Source organism: Danio rerio, chromosome 23, assembly GCF_049306965.1.
Source record: "Danio rerio strain Tuebingen ecotype United States chromosome 23, GRCz12tu, whole genome shotgun sequence".
NCBI classification, from domain to species: domain Eukaryota; kingdom Metazoa; phylum Chordata; class Actinopteri; order Cypriniformes; family Danionidae; genus Danio; species Danio rerio.
The window spans coordinates 45,904,385-45,921,418 of record NC_133198.1 but is presented as its reverse complement, the minus strand read 5'-3'; the positions used below and the strand labels follow the sequence as shown (position 1 = coordinate 45,921,418).

General features: G+C 40.6%; 1 protein-coding gene across 4 annotated transcripts; it reads right to left on the bottom strand.

Moving 5' to 3' along the window:
* Positions 1-4,035: 4,035 nt before the first annotated feature.
* cyp2aa3 (cytochrome P450, family 2, subfamily AA, polypeptide 3) lies at positions 4,036-16,762 on the bottom strand. 4 transcript variants are annotated; one of them, XR_012398261.1, is made up of 10 exons: positions 16,486-16,708; positions 16,244-16,397; positions 15,898-16,050; positions 14,500-14,660; positions 12,133-12,306; positions 11,894-12,035; positions 8,487-8,671; positions 5,424-5,562; positions 4,615-5,341; positions 4,036-4,337 (listed from the first exon to the last, which is right to left on the bottom strand). XR_012398261.1 is itself a non-coding variant. In NM_198369.2 (9 exons), exons 1-9 carry the CDS (start codon positions 16,678-16,680, stop codon positions 5,154-5,156), a joined length of 1,491 nt encoding a protein of 496 aa, NP_938183.2. In that variant the 5' UTR covers positions 16,681-16,762; the 3' UTR covers positions 5,023-5,153. The 4 variants fall into 4 exon arrangements, 1 of the variants encoding a protein (NP_938183.2); XR_012398262.1 differs by having other exon boundaries at positions 4,797-5,341; XR_012398263.1 differs by lacking the exon at positions 4,036-4,337 and having other exon boundaries at positions 4,836-5,341; positions 11,034-12,035.
* Between the last annotated feature and the right edge of the window lie 272 nt (positions 16,763-17,034).

The following is a 17,034-nucleotide window of genomic DNA, read 5'->3' as shown; positions in this document are numbered from 1 at the left end:
GAAAAGTCACGCCAGCAGGTGATATGGGCCACAGAGAGAGAGAGAGAGAGAGAGAGAAAGAAATGGATTTCACTTTCATTTCCTCAATCACAAAGAAATAGGGGCTTCTGCTGTAAGTGTCAGGAAAAAACTGTCAAGAAAACACACACACGTAGTGAAATTGTGCAGTTTCTGCGTTGGGTCCTGGAGTGTTGTAAATACCCGCGCTCGCCTCCCTCACGACAGAGCGCATATGAGATAAATGACGTCAGTACATAGTAACCTGTTATGATTATTACTATAAACCGATACCGAATTGTCCGCGTCTGCGATGCGGTGCACTGAAGAAACAATTAATTTAACAGCCAGAATAAATAAAGCTAGAGCCTCAACTATTGATGCGTGGAAAGCGGCTAAAGACAAACTGGCAGAATGACTCATGGATAATAGAAGTTAATGTGCTACAACCCGAATCTCTGATATTCTGTGTCTACTTACTTTATTTAGTTTATTACTATGTGTATATTAGAGGTGTGAACCTATACTTACGGTTACGATTATCATGCCTTCGATTTGGTTCAATTCGATATTTCGGTGCATCACGGTGCATTGACGATGCTTTCCATATACAGTGTTATATTTTAGAGGAGAGGCTATAACAAGCTGTCTGTATAAACACACAGAGACACAGCACCACACTGTCTCTCATTCAAACACAAACATAGACAGCACCAAAGAAACAAACATACACACACGCACACACACACACACACACACACGCACACACACTTAAGCCCTCGCAACAGGGAGAGCTCGCGAAGAGCGGAGCAGAAAAGCCAAAAAAAAAAAACGAAAAAAAAAGCACTTTTCCGACGGTCCCTTGCTGAGAGCTCCTCTCAGCGCGAGCTATCCCGGCTAAAAACATATTGCGAGGGCTTAAACGGAGCAGTGCTCGTAGTGTGGAGCGAAAAAAAAGAAAGACAGCTGTGAAACATAACCAGCTTTGTCTTTTTGTAGGAAACACACTTAAGATCTTTTTAGGGTAAGAGGTTTTTGAGTTATTGCTGTCTGTAACTGAAAGTGTGTCAAGAATATCGAAAACAAAACCAACTGAACCAGGCTCATTTCTGGCGCCCTCCTGGATATACAGCGCCCCTAGCATTTGCCCATGGTGCCTATGCCATAAACCGGCCCTGAGTTGGCTGAGTGTTGTAAATACTCGCGCTCACCTCCCATGCGACAGACAGCATAGGAGATAAATGACGTCAGAACATAATAACCGGTTATGATTATTACTGAACCGATACAGAATTGTCCGCGTCTGCATCGTGGTGCACCAAAGAAACAATTAATTTTGACACCCCTAGTGTATATCGATGGATGTATGTGTGTACAGATATGTATATGTATGAGTAGGTATACATACATGTAGCCTATGTAAATGTGTATTATTTTCTATAATATTATAGACTGTAAATATGTTTGTGTTTAAGTTAGGTGTTTATGTTTATATGTATGTACATATTTGAAGAGTTCATATGCAAATGCCGCTATACACCACACTTTCGCCAAAAAACTCTCTGCATTTTAAGAAAAAGAAAACACACTGTACAGTCAGAAGTGTAGCATGCATTCATAATGTGCTTTTGCGCAGCGATGCCACTTTGAATGAGTCCGAATCACTATACATTAAACTGAAACTGCGTTTCACGAAAGACAGAGTTAAGATGCCGTTCTTTTATCGCATGTATATGCTATGAGGATAAACAAGAGACTAAGACCTTAAAGGGCCATGACACCCCCCACTTTCGGTTAAAGTCTACTTTAGAATTTTTTCAAAAGATGCATGATAAATGGGCGTGGAGCTCCGTGAGCATCGAGCAGGAGTGGGCGTGGCCAGCAGGGGAGAACGTGAGCGAACGAAGCTAGCTCACAAAATGAGACAAACCGTGAGGAGACGCATGAGTTTATAGTTTACAAAGTTAAAATGCAAAGAAATGAACAGTGATTTAATGACCTGTTACATTTGTTATTCGTAATTTCATATACACATAACCACAATTTATATCATTATAAAGATAAGTGAGTTCATGTAAACACTATAAATGAGGACTTCTCCCTCAATCCCCATATCCAGCAGACTCAGTGCAGCAGGTCTCCTGACCTGTCTATTTTAACCATCAGCCCTGCTGGTAATCTGGAGGATTTAGGCAAACACAGCAGCACGGCGATGTGTCTGAATGTGAACGAACTCCTGATAAAAGACAGCGTCCGCCATTCTCTAATTCTCGTGCTGCTCTCTCGACAAAAATGCTAGCAGCACACACACAGCTTTGCTGTATGATCGGCCCTGACAAGATCGCGGGGGAAAACATGCAACAAACACCGTGGATGATGGAACACATATGAGCCTTCATGAACGGCTAAATACTGTGCCGTGGTTTCCGTGTGTCACATCTCAGGCTTGACTCTGGCAGGTCTCATGAATAATTAAGCAGCCAGCTCTTCTCTTCTCATCATTGCACTTGCAGTACTGCGCTACGTCGCCGATTTAGATCCGCCTCAAAAATCATTTTAAACCCGGAAGCTGAAATTAGCTGACAAAAGCTCAAAATTATCCAGTTTTCCCCACAATTAAAGCTGACAGGTGCTAACATTGTCTTAACTGATGCTCAACACACACAAATCTGTTAAAATAAAAATAAAAAGTTCTCCGGGGTGTCCTGAACCTTTAAGTATGGTGAGAATAAATGAATAAATGACATCTTCTAAAATTGTGTGAAAGACATCCCCTTTTTACCCAGTAGGCCTTACCTTGTGATTTATCCGCTAATGTAAGCTTTTTAAAAGATAAATATAATGGCTAAAACTATACATTTATTAGCCTACTTCATAATACCTATGGATCTGATAAGCTTTACATATTAATGGACAATGCACAGATATTGATGTTTCACACTACGTTATTTTAATCTACCAAGCTCAGCTTTCAATGTTTACACTGGGTAACACTTTAGAATAACTATCCGTTATAACTAGTTAATAGACCACTAATAAACTGTTTGTTAATGGGTTATAAATTACTTTTTAAATAAAAGGTAATAGTTTGTTATTTATTTATAACTGTGCCTTACAGATGGCTAATGGATAACTTACAAGCTGTTAGTTAACAAGTTGTAAATGACTTCTTAACTGTATTTTAATGATTTATAACTATACCTTATACATTACTAATAGATCATGAACAAGCGGTAAGTAAATAACTTAATAAAGACTTGAGTATCAGTTAATAGTGTACATCAGTTATTGGGACGTTATTCTAAAGTTGCAGCTGTTTTTAATTTATTAACTGTTAGTAAATAAGGAATAATTGCAACTTTAGAATTACGCGTACTGTACCACTCAGTGGAAACGGGCCATAAGTCATCCCTCCTAACAGAAGTGTTCTACAGTCCGTTTGATTGTTTTTCTGCATACATGTTGTAAACTCATTTTTGTGGGTGTGTAAACAAATTACTGTGTGTGACATTATTTTTGTCTGCAGCGTAGGTTAATGTGCTGGGTTCAGCTGGAAACACTAATGCATTCATGTGCTAAACTCATTGATTGTAAATGAATCGGCATTGCCAGGTTAACCAACACAATCTCATGGCAATTCGTAACTTTTTCATTAAGTGGCTAATTCGTACAAATTCGTACAATCTAATTTGTACATTTTAGTACGATTTGCGTATCCCCCAATGACGGTTGGGTTTAGGGGTGGGGTTAGGTGCCACGCCTCCTTTTTAAAATCGTACATTTTCTTACGACTGAACTCGAATTAGCGAATTAGCCACTAAACTGCCAAAACGTAAAATACTTACGTTTTCTCTTGAGATCAGGCTGGGTTAACATAAGGGCTAGGTGAGGTTGAATCCTCAGTGCTCACTCAGGAAGGGGCAACTGACTGGCTGGAGAGTTGAGTAATAGATTTTAAAGGAGCCTTTCTTTATCTGCTCAACTGCATGTTATTTGCAATGTTCTTGTAGTAAAAAACATTTCACTACAAACGATGTACTCTTGTCTACATTTTATTACAGACCAACTTGATTTATTCAGTTTCCTGTATTGCTCAGTCCCTTTATTTATCAGGGGTCACCACATGCACATGTTTTACACAGCGGATATCCTTCCAGATGCAACCCAGTACTGGGAAACATCCATTCAACTCATTCACATTCATACACTATGGCTAATTTAGCTTATTCAATTCACCTATAGTGCATGTGTTTGTAGTGTGGGGGAAACCGGAGGACCCGGAGGAAACCCATGCTAACACGGGGAGAACATGCAAACTCCAACCAGAAATGCCAACTGACCTAGCCAGGACTTGAACCAGTAACATGATAATAATAATAATAATAATAATAATAATAATAATAATAATAATTCCTTACATTTCTATAGCGCTTTTCTGGACGCTGAAAATGTTTTACACATTGGGGGGAATCTTCTTGTCCAACACCAGTGTGCAGTGGGTGGCACGTTCGCTTCACAGCAAGAAGGTTGCTGGTTTGAGCCTTGGCTGGGTCAGTTGGCATTTCTCTGTGGAGTTTGCATATTCTCCTCGTGTTCGCGTGGGTTTTCTCCGGGTACTTTGGTTTCCTCCATAAGTCCAAACACGTGTGGTACAGGTGAATTGGTTAAGCTAAATTGGCTGTAGTGTATGTGTGTAAATGAGTGTGTATGGATATTTCCAAGTGATGGGTTGCAGCTGGAAGGGCATCCGCTGTGTAAAACATGCTGGATAAGTTGGCGGTTCATTCTGCAGTAGCGACCCCAGATTAATAAAGGGACTATAAAGAAAATGGATGGATGGAAGATAAATCAGTTTTTTAATTAGCAATATTTGTTCTAAAACTATCAGTATTACCTAGGAACAGCCAATTATAGAGTTAACCCATGTCAACACATACATTTGTACAAATAATATTTTTTTATAAATAGTTTTTCTTCTGTTTTTTTTTTAATCTGTCCACATGAAAACACAAAAGCATTCTATAGTGCACTGTCAAGAGCACGCCAGACCAGAAGGTGGTGATATAACTCTAAACATAAAGCCATGATGACCATTCAGAGGGCCGAATAAAGGAGATGTTCTTCAGCATGTTATAATGTCTGACATGTTTCAGTCACTATTTGGTGTCTCGGCTGCGACAGATAACATTAAAGGCCTGAGGGGAGTGAACAAGACCAAAGATGCCATCCATGTCTATGGGCTTTGCGTCAGGCGGCCAGGAGAAATGAATCCTCTGTAGGAGAGACGTGATGAACAGGAAGAGCTCCGTCCTTGCCAGTATCTCACCCAGACAGGACCTTGGTCCTGATAACACACACACAAATCAATTTAGCAACTATGGCTTGAGCTTAAATCTGTTTATTAATTTCACAAACAGCTGACTCACCCAGAGAAAACATAATGAAGGACTCCGGCTTGATGAAGTGTCTGTCCTCTAAGAAATTCTCAGGGTTAAATGAATCTGGATGCTTCCAGTGATCCTTACTGCTGAAAATTGCTTGAATGTTGGTCACAATTGTAGTTCCCTATATGATAAAAGATTTTAATTAAGCTTTTTTTTATTATTTATTTTACAAATGATTTCGTATGTGTAACAGAGACCAGCTAGTAAGTGTTGTGCAGGTAAACCTCACTCCTCTGACCTCTAAAAGAAAGGTGCTCTAGCGACAGATGCTAGAGGCCATGGTCTTTAGCCTCCTTGGTAGAGCAACCAACTCACTTGCGGAAGGTCGCTGGTTCGATCCTAGCCCGGAGTGAGTTGGGTGGTGTAGGACTGACAGGGTTACATTGGTGCTGTGACCCGGATGGGAGTGAGGTTTAGGTGGGGAGTGTAACGGAGGCCAGCTAGTAAGTGCTGTGCAGGTAAACCTCACTCCTCTGACCTCTAAAAAAAAAAAAGTGCTCTAGCAACAGATGCTAGAGGCCATGGTCTTTAGCCTCCTTGGTAGAGCAACCGACTCCCATGCGGATGGACGCCAGTTCGATCCCACCCTGGAGCGGGTTGGGTCGTGTAGGACCAACGGGGTTACATATGCCCTATCCATGTATCACATAATGAAAATAGTGTTAAAAGGGTCATATGATGAGTTTTGTGTTTTTCTTTACTTTGTTATGTTACCAACTGTTCGTATATGCACAAGATAAGCAAAGCTACAAAGCTCAAAGTTTTCCACGAAAGGATTTTTCTGTCTAAAAGAGAAGGCCAGATGAAAAGTTGCATTAAACCTCAATATCTAAAGGCCGGCTCACACTGCGAGATTTTTTATAATCCTAAACGTTTGTAGCATGTCAGACTGCACCAACATGGCTTTCATGTCACACTGGATGATCTCAGCCAAACAGCCGATGAAGATAACCAAACACGGTCGGAAACTCTCCCAGATTTGGACGTCATCCACCTGTGACATTTTCACTATCCCGTGTTCTGAAATGACTCCTCACAGCAAACTTACACAATCTGTAGCTGCAATTTTGCACACAGCGCGTCTCAATAATAAAACCAGGAGAAAAATTCCCTGCGGTCAATTGAATTGTCGCATGAATCGCGCCATCAAATTCAGAGCTCCTATTGGTTCTTGAATTGATGCTTAATAAGCAATAACCTGACCTCTGGAGAGCCAGCACACCTCAGTTGTGAAGGAGCTGCTCATGTTTGGTTACCATTTCCTGACATATATAATGAAAATAAGTGTGCATTTATTGGCCATGCTTTTTATTGAATTAATCATTTGCTAATAGAGTGTCTAAAGGAACTCATGCATATTCTTTGATGCGATTCAAAATGAATCATACAGTGAGCTACACTTGGCTAAAAGGGAATATACTTTACACTGGTAACAAGGCCCTTGCCCTGCTAGTGAACGGACTAATCATAGGGTTTGAAAGGGGATGTTACTAATCTGCTGAGCAAAATTATTTCTTAACATGACCTGGCAAAAATCATAATTATAATTCCTTACATTTATATAGCGCTTATCTGGACACTCAAAACCAACCCATGCTCATTCTGAAAACGTAGCCCTGCGGACGTTTCTGGAGACCGCGATTTACATGGCCGATGGTACGTATTGCCACATTTGGTTTTTTCGAGCGAACGCTGGAGGGCGGTGTGACGCCGCTCCTCTTCTTCGCGCTCGCCGGCTGTGACAGCTCACCTGGAGGGCTTTCCCGCCACAACCAGTTTGTCCGCTTAGCTCGCTTTGTCACGTCGGCGGAGCGGAAGCCCAGAGGAGGAGGAGCCGGCCGCGGTGACGACGAACGGGTTCGAGTCCGGGGAAGAGCGGTTCCAGAAATCAGCTAAGATGAAAAACAGAATCCAAAAAATAAAAGGGAACGAGTTGGAGGAGAATGCGGCGAATTTTAAAAACGTAGTCAAAATCGCACGAGGGCTTTTGCTTTTCTTATGTGGACGGCTTTTGTAAATCGTCGCTTGGGTTTAGGAAAGGAGGAGGGTGGCTGGGTCTGCCAAATGACCGGCCGCTCAGTTGATCGTTCAGTCATTCAGCCCGTCATTTGGACAGACGGTTGCCCGACAGTGGCCTTCAGCGGCTTTTTTGCGCGAGAACAGCATGGGTGCGAACGGCGCGCACTCCCGAGAGGCATTAGAGACGCGAAAAAGCACGGTACAGCTGCCTCTCACGGATTCGCAAAAACAAAAACTGCACCAATACGTAGCTCCTGGGACGTATTTCACGGCCTCCAGAAACATCCGCGGGGCTACGTTTCCACGATGAGCCTGGGTTGCTCAAAACGCTTTACACATTGGGGGAATCTCCTCATCCACCGCCAGTGTGCAGCATCCACCTGGATGACATTTTGGGCCAGACCGCACACCACACACCAGCTGATTGGTGAAGAGGAGACAGAGTGATGAAGCCAATTATGATATGGGGATGGTTAGGAGGCCATGATGGACAGAGGCCAGTGGGCAGATTTTTAACAACATAGAGAGTCAGGACCCCGGTTTTCACGTCTCATCCTAAAGACGGCGCTCACTGAGCAGTATAGAGTCCCCATCACTATACTGGGGCATTAGGACCCACACAGACCACAGATTGGGCGCCCCCTGCTGGTCTCACTAACACCACTTTCGACAGCAACCAAGAATTCCAATGATTTGTGTATGTAGAAGTTGTGTTTCAGCAGTTCTAGGCCAGATGACCTTAATTTGAAAGACTGACCTGGCTCCACAGTAACATCTGTATAAATACATTTATGCAAAATGAAGTGTGTAAAATGCCTGAAGCTTTATCTTTATCTTGTTATTTGTGTACAAATCATTTAGATGGATTTTTTTTTAATCAACCAAACAAATTTCAATATGAACAACTTAAACATGAAAGCACAGATGCATGTCAAGTATTACCGTGAACAATCACTTGAATAAATTGACAATAAAAGTGATTTGAATTGAATAACTTCAATAATTCATTCATGCTCCATTTATTACCTGAGGAATGCTGTATCCTTGTAGTTTTGTAGGCAGAATTGTTTCGTGAATCAAAATAGGTATAATGTTTCCATATCGCTGAATCTCGTGAACAGTGGCGAGTGTGTAAGGTAGTCTGTCACGGTCATCCATGCTGGGCAAGCGGTCGTAACCCAGAACCTGAACAATCTCCTCATGACATCTCTCTGTTTTGTGCGACAAAGGGTTAGGGGGAAAAAAGAGACACTGTAATTTTAATGGCATCTATGATCATGTTAGCCTATCTATTTTTATTACGGCTACATAATTTTGGCAGATCGATGTTGTGTCGAAAGCATCTGATTCCTGCAAAGACCCCAGTGACAGACGAGTCCCTGCACTGATCCCTTTGGCTAGTCTGAATACCAGCCTAAAAACCTACTTGGACATACTGTAAGATGGATGCTTATCAAACCTCCACCATCCACAGATTGCAACTCCGCACAAGATGTTTGGCCAGAGATGAACCGGTTATGCCCAGGTGAGCCTGATTACTCTCACGGTTGGGCTGCTCGATTTTGGAAAAAATCATAATCACGATTATTTTGGTCATAATTGTAATCACGATTATTCAAAACAATTAACAGTTGAAATCAAAATTGTTAGCGCTCCTGAGAATTTTGTTTTTTTTTAAACAACTATTTCCCAAATTATGTTAAACAGAGCAAAGAATTTTAACAGTATTTCCTCTAATATTTTTTTTCTTCTAAAGAAAGTCTTATTTGTTTTATTTTAGCTAGAATAAAAGCAGGTTTAAATATTTTGAAACCCATTTCAAGGTCAATATTATTAGCCCCCTTAAGCAATATATTTTTTGATTGTCTGCAGAAGAAACCACTGTTATACAATGACTTGTCTAATTACTCTAATTAAGCCTTTGAATTGCACTTTAATCTGAATGCTTGTATTTTGAAAAACATCTAGTAAAATGTTTTGTACTGTCATCATAGCAAAGATAAAACAAATCAGTAATTAGACATGATATATCAAAACTATTATGTTCAGAAATAAGTAAAAAAAACTTCTTTCCATTAAATAGAAATTGGGAGGAAAAGGGTTGCTAATATTCTGGAGGGCTAATAATTCTGACTTCAACTGTATATATATACAGTTATTTTCCACCCTGCAAAGGAAAGAGAAATAAATACAATAGAATAAAAATATAAAACAAACTGTGCTTTAAGCATCTTCACCCTCAGAAAAACACTTTAGCTACAAAAAAATCCTTCAGTCAGGAGCAGTAAGGGATGTTCTCGTCGTTTGATTAATGATAAAACAGGTGGCAGCATTTCGCACTGTCACTTTAATGGTTTCTCTTTCACGTGTCTTTTGATTCTCAACTAGTTTGTTTATTACGCAAATGAGGGTTAATATGAATAATCACTAATCACCGCGTTTTCACACCTATTTGACCAATAAAGCGCTCATGTTAAGATCACTTTCGATGTCTGCGCTCCTTTGCTCGTCTCAGTGTGTGAATGAGACCGAATGCTGACCGCGCGATTATGCGTGTGCGCGTGTTGCACACAAACATAAGCACGCTGTCTTTCGCGCTTTTGGTATATGATGCAATAATCGTTTATCTCAATTAATGGTTTTTCATAATCGTTAGAAGCCATAATCGAAATTGAAATCTGATTTTCGATTAATTGCACAGCCCTATCTCACGGTTAATTTTTTTTCCACTTTCCTTGATTGGTGAAGTTTGTTACCTGCCACTGTCACTTCTGGCTTTCTTGGCTAACGCCCCATTCACACGAGTCGTCAGCGTCAACGCTTCCCTTTCACTTCGAATGGGTGACGATAGGCGTTGCCGAACTGCATTGTGGATTCGTCGGCGCTGCTTCAGAGACGTTGCTCGCTGCAGAAGTTGGGACTAGCTCAACTTTAAGCGCCAACAGAAGTGTCAGCCAATCAGATCGCTGTATGCAAATACACCAGCTAGACAGTGGCCTATTGCTGACTGAATTTCATTGGCTGACGCTTCTATGACGATCGCTTTAGCCCCAACTTCAGACACGCCTTCAGTCAAGCATTAATGCTGAAGCCTTGTGTGAATGGGGCGTAAGACTGGAGAAGTTGCTCTTCAGTGGATCTTCCTTCACCATTGACGTTTGCAATAAACTGATCCAAGCTAGGCGTCACGGTGGTGTAGTTGGTAGCACAATCGCCTCACAGTAAGAAGGTCGCTGGTTCGAGTTGGCATTTCTGTGAGTTTGCATGTTCTCCCTGTGTTTGTGTGGGTTTTCCCTGCGTGCTCCGGTTTCCCCGACAAGTCATGTGCTATAGGTGAATTGAGTAAGCTAAAACTGTCTGTAGTGTATGTTTGTGAATGCAAGAGTGTATGGGTGTTTTTCAGTGATGGGTTGCACCTGAAAGAACATCCGCTGCATAAAACATGTGCTGGATAAGTAGGCGGACTATTCTGCTGTGGTGACCCATGATTAATAAAGGGACTAAGCTCAAAAGAAAATGAATGAATGATCTGAGCTAGGCATCATGGTGGCACAGGTAGCACAATAACCTCACAGCAAGAAGGTCGCAGTTTGTGTCCCGGCTGGTTCAGTTGGCACTTCTTTGTGGAGTTTGCACGTTCTCCCCGAGTTGCCGTGGGTTTCCTTCGGGTGCCCTGGTTTCCAGCACAAGACATGTGTCAGTTCACGACTGACTATATTAAAATAAGGTCATTTCCAATTCAGTTTCTAATTACAATATCACGTCTTTTTTTAAGAAAACAGCTGCTTTAGAACTTGAAATGTTCAACAACCCTAACAGCATTATATGTCTTAACAATAAAAAAAAAAAAAAAAAAAAAAACATACTCAGACAAGGATCAAAACCCAATCAGCGGCGTCATAATCTAACATGCTAACCACTGGACCACAGAAGTTGTATAGCAAGAAGTGACTCATCTGAGTTATATCATCAATAACCTGCAGGCTGGTTATATATAAACAGAGCAGAGCTGCGGTAAAATAATGAATAAGAAGACTGTGGTCAAATAAATAAATTAATTAAAAAAGTGTGAGTGCTGAGAGCAACAGATTCTGGAGCTAGGGACACCGGCCCTCATGGCCAAAAAAAACAGACCGGCCCACCAGGAATTCTCCCGGTCCTCCCGATTAGCCAATCCTGTATATGGCTTTTACTCTCTTTTTTTCTTCATCCGCTGTATGTTAAGCTGCTTTGACACAATCTACATTGTAAAAAGTGCCATGTTATTTACATTAATGTAGCAACAAACACAAAAAACAGCATTTATTCTGAGGAAACACTGAGTTATTAACATGTGTCTAAGCTAATAGTTTTAGAAAACAGTGATAAAGGCTAAAGTACAAATTCAATCATTACAATTCATATTGTCTACTGCTGATGTTTTGCTTTAGTACCTTGTACATCTGGGTTTTGAATTAAGAAGAGGAGTCCCCATCTGATGGTGGTTTCTGTGGTGTCAGTTCCAGCCATGAACAGGTCACCTGCTGACGCAAGCAAGTTGCCTTCATGAAACGTGGAGTCTTTGTTGAACTTTTGCTGTTCCAAATCAAACAAAATTGTTAGTTAACTGAAGCTCCAGCTAGCTCCAGTTTCTACATTAATAAATATGGAAAGTATTGAAAGATGATCTCACTTTCTCAATCTCCAGCAGATAGGCATCAATGAAGTCTCGTGGACTCCCTGGATCCAGAGTTTTTCTGTGTTCCTCAACTTCATCTCCGAGGAAAATTAATAAATCATCTGTATTCTTCTTAATCTTCTGGTGTGGACCAGGAAAATGCTTAATGAAGGGCACCAAGTTGAAAATCTAAAACAGAAAACCATTATGAGGTAACAGACCAGGGGCCTGTTTCAGAGAGGAGGTTAAGTGAAAACTCTTAGTATTTTAACCCTGAAATGAAAGAAACTCTGGATTTTCCGTTTCAAAATGGCAGGTTTGTTAAACTGGAGAAATCAGGGTAAGTCAAGCCTGTTTCTGAAAGAAAGGTAACTTTAACTCAGAGTCAGTTACCATGGTAACTTACTCTGTGAATCTAACCTGGTCAGGAGCAGGTTTTAATCTCTAAACTCTGAGTTTCTGTCGGTCTCCTCCCCCTTTTTTAAAGATGAAGCGTATTTCTCACCTTAGCCTTACGTCTCAGCGCACCCATTTTAGAGCTCATTTTGGAGATGTGCATAAAAACGATTGATGGAAACGTCATGATTCACATAACTTTTGAAAATATGCATAATAAAACATGTGAATAACTGAGTAGGTTAAACTTTTATTTGATAAGAAAAGATGCGCAGGAACTACGAAGGAAACACTTAACAAATTACAGTATGTGCAATAAAAAAAAGGTTTGTTAGAGATGATGATGAAAATGTGTGTGAATAGACAAACCAGCAGACTGAGCACACTGCAGAACATCTTAAATGTTGTTTTGGTCATTCTACAATGCCTGAACAGTTTCAGTATTAGTGTATGTTATTAATTACCTCCGAGCGTCTGGAGCGTGTCAAGATCTCCGCATCTCATGGCTTCAAACACTCCCACGTGTTCATTGTGTGTCAGCATTGTCGTCTGAGGTGCAAGTACATTTATTAAATAAAAATAATGGGCGCAGCTTCTTCTACCGCAGTAAATTCTGTTTTTACTGTGGATATTTGGCGCAAGTTAATCAGAAAGTGATGATTTTGTTCTCTTTGACTTGTTGGATGTAAACGCTGCTTTATTCGCATCTTTTAAGCGTTATTCCAGTTTTGCACAAATTTATGTAATATATTTGGATGGAAACATAGATATTACCTACATTTTTGTCACACACAGAACAAAGTCACGTACTAGATTGGCTCGTCCTTTTTTCACAAATAATTAGCTTAACCGTTGACATGTACTGTTACTAGATTAATGGAATTATTATTCTTTCTAAAAAGTATTTTTAGCACTGCTTACCTTCTAAATGTCATATCAACCTCTATCACTTGATCAATAAAAAGGCAGACACACAAGTGCACTGCTAAATCTATTAAAACTGCTAAACATGTATAAAAGTTTAGAAACATTTTATAAACGTCACACATTACATTACTTATTTTAATATACTTAAATATTTAAATACTTTAAATTAAAAATTACGCATTAACTTGAGCAGCTGTTTTCTCACGCTAACTGTCTGTTTCACTGATGGTTGCTTCTTTTTAAATATATACACTCATATTTGCTAAAACTTTGCATGAGTAGATCAAATTCAGCCGGAGAAAGAAATGGTGATCTCTTTTTTTTAAGATGTTGCCATGGTCACTCGTAATATCTGTGCTCCATTGATAATGTCTTTTTATAGTCACGGTGTGTGCGCTTAACTCTGAGTTGGTCTACTCAAAGTTCATTGATCTAACTCAGATCAGCTATTCTGAAACTCTGAGTTTTTAATCTTTCGGTAAATCAACTCAGAGTTCAAGTTTAAACTCCGAGTTGTTTGAACCTCCTTACTGAAACAGGCCCCTGTTCTCAATGGTGTCTGGATGCAGCCTTTATGATGCAAGCTGAGATTGCATGACTCAGCGATGCAATGTCAGACACAATGCACTGAATGGAGTGAGTGCTTCACTGTGATGGGTAGGGTTAGGGTTGGGGTTAGGTGAGAGCATTAAAAAGCATTGGATGCAGCTCAGGTTGTACTGCACAGTCTTCAGCCAGACCCCTCTCCCTGTTCTACATGTTATTAATTTTCCCAATATTGATGCTTATTAGTCATGCATTTTGTTCATTTAACAATTAATATTCCCATAGTATAATAATAATTACAAGTGAACATTCAACAATATACAGGTAATATTAGAGCAGTTATTAAAAAATAACAAAAAAAAAAAGATCATATTAAACATTTAATTCTGCTTATAATTATTTTTACATAGAATGGTCTTGGTAAATAATGAGCAAAATTAATATGAATACTCCAGGTGGATGAAGATCCAAATGTACATTCATAATTAAGAAAATGTTGCTCTTTGCTCTTACCCGTCCTGAAGCTGACCCTGCCAGCATGATGGTTTCATTCAGCATTTTCAGAAGGTATTCAAAGCGTTTGTTATTATATTCAAAGCGATCTCCAAACACGATGGAGCAGATGATGTTGGAAACTGCGTTCTGTATGGGATGATGGGGGTCCACTGGCTTGCCTACAAACACAAAAAAAGACTACAATTAGATTAAAAATACATATGATTGAGTGATTGACAAATATTTGTGTAAAATCTGCATAAATAACCCTGAACTTTTAAATATCCATATTATAAAATAAATGTTTCGGAAAGGTTTCTTAGATTTAGTTTGACATTAGTGGCGCAGTAAGTAGTGCTGTTGCCTCACAGCAAGAAGGTCGCTGGGTCACAGGTTCGAGCCTCAGCTGGGTCAGTTGGCGTTTCTGTGTAAAGTTTGCATGTTCTCCATGCATTTGTGTGGGTTTCCTCCGGGTGCTCCGGTTTCCCCCACAGTCCAAAGACATGTGGTACAGGTGAATTGGGTAGGCTAAATTGTCTGTAGTGTATGAGTGTGTGTGTGAATGTGTGTGTGAATGTTTCTTAGAGATTGGTTGCGGCTGGAAGGGCATCTACTGCGTAAAAACATGCTGGATAAGTTGGTGGTTCATTCCGCTGTGGCGACCCCGGATTAATAAAAGGACTAAGGCATACTCACACTATGTACAGTTGCTTTGAACCGGGCCAAAGCACGCTTGTCCCCCCTCCCGTCTCCCCCACGGCCTGCACTCACATTACATTCAGGCCTGGGCATGCTTGCATCATCAATGCAAAGTTTAGGAAGTGCTCTCGCTCAACACAGTGGAGATTTCTCTAGTTATATTGTTTTAGTTGTTTGGGATGCGGTGACACACAGTCAAATATTTCGCCGAACAGATCCGCCACTTTTGACGCTCATAAACAGTCATAATGTCCTCGTGCTGCAGGAATGAGGAGGTCTGCTGAAGCCGCGCAGCTGTGGTGTAGTGAGGGGTTTGCGTCTTTAATAAACTACGACAGTTTGTGTTCGTAACGGTAAGAATGATTAAATAATCCATATGAAACAGTCCCTTAAAAGTCACGTCTCGCTTTCAGTTTCGGGCTTAGTTGCGTTTTGCACTCACACACAAGTGTACCGCGCCAAAGCCCAAGTGAATCGTGCTCAGGCACACCTCTTCCAACCGGGCCAGGGCCAGCCAAGTGAACCATGCTTGAGCCCAATTCAGTGCACTCACACTTCTCAAACAATCCGGGACACGGTTTGGATAGCATAGTGTGAGTGTGCCCTAAGCCGAAAAGAAAATGAATGAATAGTTTGACATTTAAAAAGCACCGGTGAGCTTGTTTGGAGCCTGACACAGTGGGGGATGTGCTCAAGTAGAACATAAACATGTCATACCTTCATCTTTGAGCATTTCAGCAATCAGATATCGGCTTTCCTCTAACACACGGTCTTCAACTGATTTCTTCCCCAGGCCAAAATTCTTGAGTGTGTGCAGAGCGAACCGTCTCTGCTGCCTCCAGGAGTGGTTAAATGTGACCATTGCTATACCTAAGAAGGAGAGAAACAAATCTAGCTTACACATCTTTTGCATAGTGACATGGTTTAATTTTGCTCAATTGTACACTCTTACAAAATGTATCCTGGGATTTATAAACTGACCTTAGGGAAACAAAATGGTTCGTCTATTGCATGTCTGTGAAATCTTTCAATTGGAAGCTTTAATAAGTAAAGTGTTACTGACCGAATCCTTTAGATATCCACTCTATAACAGGCAGATATGGCTTCCCAGAAAAAGTATCCTGAACCAGGGTTTCCTTAGCAAGCTGGATTGTATTAAGGAAAATTGCTGGCTTTCTCCCGAGATACATAGTGGACATGTCTCCATATTGAGACATCTGTTTGAAGGACATAAACAATGCATGTATATGTTTTTCAGAATATAGCAGCAGAGCTTCACAATGAGAGAAAACGGCAAAGACTTACCGATCTTATGAAGCCCAATGGATTCTTCAAGAAATGAGGTATGGTTCCCACAAAAGGCAGAGGTGTTGGACCAGGTGGAGTTCGACGTTTGTAGGAATGAATCCTGAAGATCTCAAACAGAACCAGAATAATTAAGCCTAGAAACAGAGTCAAGCCCACAGAGGCCAGGTCTAACTTCAGGAGAGCCGTAAACATGATGACAGATTGAGTTCGGGACAAACACAACAGCAGCAGAAGGTCATGTGCTTTATAACAGCAGAAGAGGGAGGAGCCAGAGAGTGATTGACCTGCTGTCAGCGCCTTTCAGCCCTGTCTTCACCCCCACTCATGCAGAGCCCCACATCTTATAATTGAAACCTGCTGATTTGCAAAAATATCTCCTCAAATCACTTTATTTAATTAAAATAATCACTTACAAATTTATTATTGTGGAAAAATTATCTCATTATATATTATTGCACTGCCAATAATTGGAGGAGGGAGCAGTATAAAACAATTACTTATCAGACTACTGTATAATTAATCTGACTGCATTAAAGTTGTTATCAT

Bases quoted from the DNA above. Each gene is read 5' to 3' on its own strand.
- cyp2aa3 (NM_198369.2), bottom strand. From the start codon at position 16,680: ATGTTTACGGCTCTCCTGAAGTTAGACCTGGCCTCTGTGGGCTTGACT. The intron at 16,051-16,243 runs GTCAGTAACACT...TCTCCTTCTTAG, and splicing joins GTGGATATCTAAAGGATTCG to GTATAGCAATGGTCACATTT. The intron at 8,672-11,893 runs GTACTAAAGCAA...CGCACAAAACAG, and splicing joins TCAAAACCCAGATGTACAAG to AGAGATGTCATGAGGAGATT.